The following is a 7,114-nucleotide window of genomic DNA, read 5'->3' as shown; positions in this document are numbered from 1 at the left end:
GTGGACCCTGTCGTGATGCCTTCATCGTCTCCTCGTAAGCTCCTACTTCCGATATTTAAAGTCCATTTGTCGGCACATTCAAGTGCTTGATGGGAAATAACGACATCAAAACGAACCTTGTGACAAAGTTTTCTCGTGACTGTGGTTTTATTTCTGTAATCGAGCTGCACAGAGGTGCGCTGCATCGGCAGAATGATGAGGAAAATATTTGCATCAGGGATGTAATCAGCATAAATTCATTAAAAATAAAAATGCGCGACAACTAAATAGTTAACACAAAATGAAAATATAAACATGCAGCAATACGCTACTAACTAGAATGCCAGACAAAAACATCAAACAATAAAATGCAACACTTTTAACATCGGGTATGAAAAAAATATCCAACCTCCCTAGTCGTAATTACCACTTTGTCGGGGCTTTCATGTTCGTTTTATGTACTTTAATTACGATACTTCCGACAGTGCTTGAGGGCGGCATCTGTCTTCTCCTGTGCTTGTCTGGAAAGTTTATGCTTCAGGCTGTCTACGTGTACTACTTCATATATGGGTTTAGGAGAGGTAAAAGTACACACCACACGACAAAGCAATATGGTAGCCTATATGATAATCCTATCATAATTTTTCAGCAAAACCTTAAAAATGTCATGCAACTACTGTAGGTCAAAACACTGTAGTCACTATAGGAATGGGCTATTATAGCGATGCCACAGGGGGCAAAATACTATTATGTACGGCAAGTCATTATAAACATTTAAAGAAAGAAAGAAAGGTTTTTGATGTGAAGAGAATGATCATAACGGGTGGTTTTATTTGCATCTGAAGGCCCACGGGGAGAGGTTAATTTGAGGAAGAGGTTACAGTAAGCTTACATCGCCCTTTTTGGCTGAGAGTCCAAGTTCATTCTTGTTCACACAACCATGTGACTGACGGTAACAGTAGAGTTATAGTAGACACCGCATTGTTCCTGGATCAGCTTTTAAATATGAAGTGAATGTTGTATCACTTTTCCTCCAGTCAGCCTCACATGTAATCGACTTGATCTGGGAGCGGCGCGTGAAACCCGTCTGAAATGTTTTGGTTTATGCAAGGACTTTGCTTTTTACCAGCATTTCTGGTCATCTGGTCCTCCAGCACCTTCATCGTTTCCTACTTAATTGCGCTTTTTAGGAAGGATGTCGATATAATCTTCCCATACATAAGGTAAGAACTGTTGATTGTATTTGATGTTTATACTTTTTTAAAGAAATGGTAAGAAAGTCAGTCAACTTTTTAATGCTGTGAATATGTCCAATATGAAAGGTATGCTATAAAAATGTATATGTCGTTGCTTTATTTTGATGAAGTGATTTTGAAAACAAGGAGAAAAGGCGAAGAGTTTAGTTACAAAGACACCAAGTCAGGTTTCGTTTTCCTCAGAGTTCACTTGGCTGGTGCCCGAGTCCAGCTGCACAACACATCAAACCTCCTAACTTATTTTAGCTTTCTCAAAGCACAGCTAACAATATATGCCTGTGGTTTTCGCTTCTCTATTTAAATGAGACTTTTATCTAAACCCACAGAGATTTTAAGATCCCTATCAGGCTAACTGCAGACGGTTGTACAAAGTTTCAGCCCACATAGATAGCCATGCCACTGTATCCAACTATGAGGAAACCCGCAGAATGCTGTTCTGTCAACAAATGTCTTTCACCTTATACAAATTCAAATGTAGCTTTTCCCTTTGAAGTGATACAGGTGCAAACCCCCCAGAGAGCTGCATCTTTGGCTTGATGACGTTCGTCTCTGCATGCGCAGGTATTTTCACAAGCAGAAAAAAAAAAGAAAGAAAAAAAAGTTGTGTTATATCCGTTGCTTAGCTCATCATGTCTTAGGCAACCTGCTGGGCTTTCCCAAGGGAGGAACCTAGGCTCCAGAGAATTTAGTCCCACTTCTCTCTTTCACGAAATGAAAGCATATACTCAGGATGATACATCCATTTTTGGTAAAAGACTCACGCCTTCACAGCTTTGAGGTAAATGTGTATGTTGAATCCTCCACAGGAATGGCCACCATGTATGCCAGATACAAGTTTGTGGAGAAGCTGAGTGAGGAGACGAGTGTGGTGCGGCCCTGTCTGAATAAAGCTGCTCTCTGGCTGGGGGTGCTGTCCTGCTTGGGCATGTGCATTGTTGCTACTTTCCAGGTATGTTTGTGCATGTGTTTGAATGACATTTGGAAGCAATTTGTCCTGACTTATACATGAAAATAGGACACAGCTTGGAGAGGTTTTGCACCATGCTGACAGACATATTTTCCCTCCTGCGTCATTTTTGTTGATTTCAGGAAACAACGGTGACATCGGTTCATGATGCGGGAGCGCTGCTGTTCTTTATCTCTGGCGTTTCATACTCAATCCTCCAGTCTATTATATCATTTCGGGCCTATCCATATGGATCCTCCCTGGCAGTCTGTTACACCCGTATGGTTATCGCCACCATCGCCTGCTTGGCATTTATCCCCAGTATCCTTTTCACATCCAGATTAAAGCTTATATGGTTTGGTTTTATAATGCTGGAATGGAAGGCAAACATGCATGGTAAACATTTAACCAGGAACTTTGTTTTATGATTCCAATACTGTGTTACCTATTGGGTATCATTGGCTTTCAAGGCATGATCATCACCATCATGATCATGTGTCTTTATTAGATGTGTATAAGTACACGCTACTGTATTCCTTGCATATGTTAAGTGCCATTTGCCTTAATTGTTCATTCAGCTGTCATCTGTGCATTCTTCGTGACACAGACCACGCTGCACAGAGACAAAGAAGACGAGGTAGGCTGCAGTTTACGCCTCTCAACATGTTGTATGGGTCAGTTTGCATCAACAGACTGACAGCAGCGTCTGTTTCCCTCCTCCAGGACTACGTCTTCCATCTGGCCAGCGCCGTGAGCGAGTGGATCGTCGCCTTCAGCTTCGTCTGCTTCTTCCTCACGTACATCGACGAGTTCAAAGTGAGTGTCACACCATCGGCTCGGTCACAGAATGATACTCCGCTTTATCCTGGAACAGATTCTTATTTCTCTTCCTTTCTATTCCCCACAGCTATTTACCCTACGGATGAAAACAGAGTACACAGAGTATTCTTGACCAATCTGCAGTTTTTCCAGTGAAACATTGTATATCAGTATTCTCAGTTTTTTAAAATGTGCTTTTTATTGACTTTATGCTCAGGCATTTTGTTGTATCCAAACATACATCTTACTCTGCAGGGCTTTTTATACGATTTATATATACGATGTGTTTTGTATTGTGATCACTGTCACACCTGACTGAATTTAGTAGAATAGGTACTTCTTGCATTATTTATGAAACCAGTATCATTGGCTGTCTGTGTCAGGTTATGTTAAGAGAAAAAACTGACTGTGGCCTCTATCTTTATACTTTTTTATACAATCACAAATCATTTTAACTTATAACAACATTACTTATTGCCTTCTGTGTTTAGTCAAACTCGGCTCTTTGCACTTTGTTGCCACACAAACACCACACATCTTGTCCGACCTATGACCGCTAATAAGAGAAGTTAATCACATTGCAAACACATGAACGCTGCACATGTGGTTAAATGAGAATACCACACAATAAATGCAAAAGTTCAGTCATATCGCTTGTCTGGCACATGGAGGTCCGATCCGCATCGATGAGCATGAAAGACTTTGTGACAGACCTGAGAACCAAGACTGTCATCTGGGGTGTCACACTGATATATAGGTGCTTTGATGATATAAGAAAAACACAAAACTGTATGAAATATTACTTCAAATGAGGTTATTAGTGTAATGATGTCAGTAAGATCACGTCTGGATATGGGAATTGCTCACTAATACAGATTGAGCGTCGGAATGTATTTTAAAGATAAAATCCTGTGGGTTTCCTCTTTACATAGATCAGTACTGTATAACTAGACAGAAGGCCAGTCAACTGAACACAGATTATTAACTTTTTCACTACAGATAATATCTACAAGGGAATTATTCATATTTTTTTAATTCAGTTTGTATTGGTATGTTTTGCGTATGACAGAATGTATAGATTATTATGGTGCACTGCTGAGCTGAAAAATAAAGGTACACATTTTTGTAAGCAAAATGTATGAATGTTTTATTAGAGGCAGAACTCGCAGATTCAAATATGCTTGCTTTTCGTAAACAAAGTGCTTTCCAGTCTTCTAAACACTCCAGTACACTACTTCACAGTCAATATAGTGTAGTACCCATTCATCTGTTTCATTTTTTAACACTAAACCTTGGCACTGCTTCTCTACTTCACTATTTCTCTATTTTGGGCATTTAGTCACAAGATTTGATTAATACAAAGACAAGGAAGTGGATTCGCACTTCACAACCAATGCAATCAACAGCAAAAAAATTTGCAATTTACACTTTTCTTGCAAATAGTGGTGATTATCCGTAGATGTATCCCTCAGTGCAAGTTTGTTCATTCAAAAGTAACATTTTAAGTGTGTAATAAACCGTCACACTGAGATGTTATTCTGACCAAAATAAAATGAGAGATCTGAAAGTCCAGTTGAAAAGAAGGAGACATGTCTATGCAATAGTTATAATGTTAGCTGTGGTCGTGTGAATTTAGTATTCATCCTCTCAAAGCATTGCAACGTACATGTTGGACATTCACACAAAGTACCAAACATACACACATATTCCTCTATAACCTGTAGCGAATGCAGACAGAATTGCCACACCAATGAGTGAATAAGACAATCTCTTTTGAAGGCATTAGACTGTGAAAGTAGTGCGATTGCCAATAGACACACACACGCACACACACACGCAATGCAAGAAGACCAATAGCTACTACATTGTTAGTCTTTATACAAAAGCTACTTGATAACTGCCACATGTTTTGCGGATTACTGCTTACATAATCAAAGGGACATTCCCCCCTGTTTCTGACAAACTAACCATTAGTCAAAAATGCCAATGACGTATCAAAATCGACGAGGTCACTGTCTGACCGACAGGAGACCATTTCAGCTCTTTTCGCACTGAAATTTCATTCAACTCGACAATGGATTGCAAGTATTTCCCTGCATTAGGCACCTACATCCGCACTGAGATGGGTCTTTGAGCTGAGCGTCCACTTCATCACTAGTGCTGCTGGTCAGGCACACGGCCGCCGCCTCCTCCGCTGTCCCAGCACGGGCCGGTCAGGAGCACAGATGGTGATGGGCGGCCCGTGCAGGAAGCTTTGTGGCGATGAGGACAGAGGAGATGGGTCAGTCGCTGAAAGACGATTCGCTGCCGGAGCTGTCGCCATCGCCGTCTTGATCTTCTGAGCAGCTCTTTGCTCCGTCGGGCACAGGAGCGTCCGGTGTGCTGTGAGGGAATAATTACTGGTTGGTTTAATCAAACACTGGATTTATCTACATGACATGAACGCAGCAGGTTTACTATGTGATCACCAGTAAAGGATTGATGTGTGTGACTGTTTGGGATGTAAAACACTCACTCAAGCAAATTAGGATTCAAGCCCTCCATGACCATTTTGTTCTTTATCGCCATAACTGGGACCCCCTGTGACAGAAGGAACATTTGGGACACAGTGGAACACACAGACTTTTTTCCCCTCCCATAGTATATAAGTAGGTGTGAGGGTTAACTCACCACTTGCACCATCTTCAGGTACCGGGCATAGCGTGGGTCCTTGGCCACGGTCATGACATTCTCTGCCGGTGCCTCTGCTTTCTGTTCTGGAGCAGCTTCTGGTATGTTCGGAGAGGCCTGCAACAGAAGAAACACCTTTCTATGCCAGGAAGTGATGTTATTGTTTGACTTTAAATGGACATGGCTCCTCCTATGGCAGACATCTGAAGAAGTACTAGGGTCGAAAGGTTGTGAAATAATTTGAAAAAATATGTGGGAGCGTAGGAAGCAGTGTGTGCCAGTCTCCTTTTTCATGATTCTTTGTAGGCTACTAAAAACATTTATTGGGATGTGCCTATGTCTCTCCTTGTTCCTTGTGTCACTGTATGGCAGCATATGATTATCTGTGTGTGTATTTGTGTCTGTACCTGTGGGGGTGGCAGTGACCCTGCTGACGGGCCATCTGTTTGGCTTTGACTGGCCGTCGGTCCGTTGGCCTCAGCAGTTTGTCGTTGGCTGACTCCCTCTACCGTGACATCCTCCAGTCCCGGGATAGAGGACAGCTGCACAGAGCATGAGATTATTCAATATATGATAAGTGTACAGAGTGTATGCGCATGCCATGTACATAAAGTGGCATAAAGAGCAGATATGACCGGAGAAGCTGAAGAACCCACCTTTGCCTCCAAAATGCTTAGGGTAGTTTCAATCTGTTGTATCCGAAGAGATATGTTTGAAAGTTTCTGTGGGATGTAAGTTTGACAGGACAGCATGTTAACTAACTGCGCTGTATCAAAGAAGCAGTTTGTCTGTAACCTAACCAAGAGGTCAATAAACAAGGAGACACAAGTAAAGACTATCTTGAGTAAAGAAATCACAACCTGGTCAATACATACCTCTTCACAGACGGTGGAAAAGCGGTTGAGGAACCGGACTGTGTGTACAATGAACTGATTGAGATAGGCAACGACTCTTCTCTGTTGTATAGCTGGGACCTGAAGGAGATGCAAAAATGCAGAGTGAGTTACGGTCGTAAAAGTCGAGAGGGAACTGTCGACAATGACAATAACGGTCATTTTACTGATGGCAATGTTTGATTACAACAGAATAATGGAGCTTGGGTTTCACTCGACCTGGTAAACAAAATGATTACTGTCAGAAAGCAGCAGTTATTCCTGTCTGCGTCTTCTCATTTCCTCGCTCCGTAGCTAACGTTATAAGGCACTAACCTTGGTAAGATCAACTCCAGACCCCACTATTGGCAGCCCGTCCTCGTCCATGTTCGGTTTTTGAGAAAGTCTACAGATTAGAGTGCAGGTTTAGTGTTTAAAAGCAAGTTTTTTCTTGGCAAAAAAGACAGAAAGCGCTGCAGAAAAAATATATTATTCTGTGAAATGTTTCATGTGACTAGACTGTGGCGTGACGTCACCAAACTGCTGGACACTTCCGCGTGTGTGAGCCAACG

At 41.7% G+C, this 7,114-nt stretch overlaps 2 protein-coding genes across 2 annotated transcripts; one reads left to right on the top strand and one right to left on the bottom strand.

Annotated features, from left to right (window-relative positions):
* The first annotated feature begins 908 nt into the window (after positions 1-908).
* On the top strand, positions 909-4,128 carry dram1 (DNA-damage regulated autophagy modulator 1). The gene is made up of 7 exons (XM_071535462.1): positions 909-1,202; positions 1,729-1,796; positions 2,042-2,184; positions 2,325-2,502; positions 2,760-2,818; positions 2,905-2,997; positions 3,089-4,128. Exons 1-7 carry the CDS (start codon positions 1,072-1,074, stop codon positions 3,131-3,133), a joined length of 717 nt encoding a protein of 238 aa, XP_071391563.1. The 5' UTR covers positions 909-1,071; the 3' UTR covers positions 3,134-4,128.
* On the bottom strand, positions 4,129-7,068 carry washc3 (WASH complex subunit 3). Its single transcript, XM_071535463.1, has 7 exons — positions 6,879-7,068; positions 6,546-6,644; positions 6,327-6,392; positions 6,078-6,212; positions 5,671-5,787; positions 5,516-5,580; positions 4,129-5,382 (listed from the first exon to the last, which is right to left on the bottom strand). The coding sequence occupies exons 1-7, from the start codon at positions 6,927-6,929 to the stop codon at positions 5,283-5,285; spliced, it is 633 nt and encodes a 210-aa protein (XP_071391564.1). The 5' UTR covers positions 6,930-7,068; the 3' UTR covers positions 4,129-5,282.
* Between the last annotated feature and the right edge of the window lie 46 nt (positions 7,069-7,114).

Source organism: Centroberyx affinis, unplaced genomic scaffold, assembly GCF_046629955.1.
Source record: "Centroberyx affinis isolate AG114_WGS23_722 - 3 ecotype Tasmania unplaced genomic scaffold, CSIRO-AGI_Caff_v1 ptg002712l_1, whole genome shotgun sequence".
NCBI classification, from domain to species: Eukaryota; Metazoa; Chordata; class Actinopteri; order Beryciformes; family Berycidae; genus Centroberyx; species Centroberyx affinis.
The sequence above is the reverse complement of the archived record's forward strand: the minus strand, read 5'-3'. Positions and strand labels throughout refer to the sequence as shown.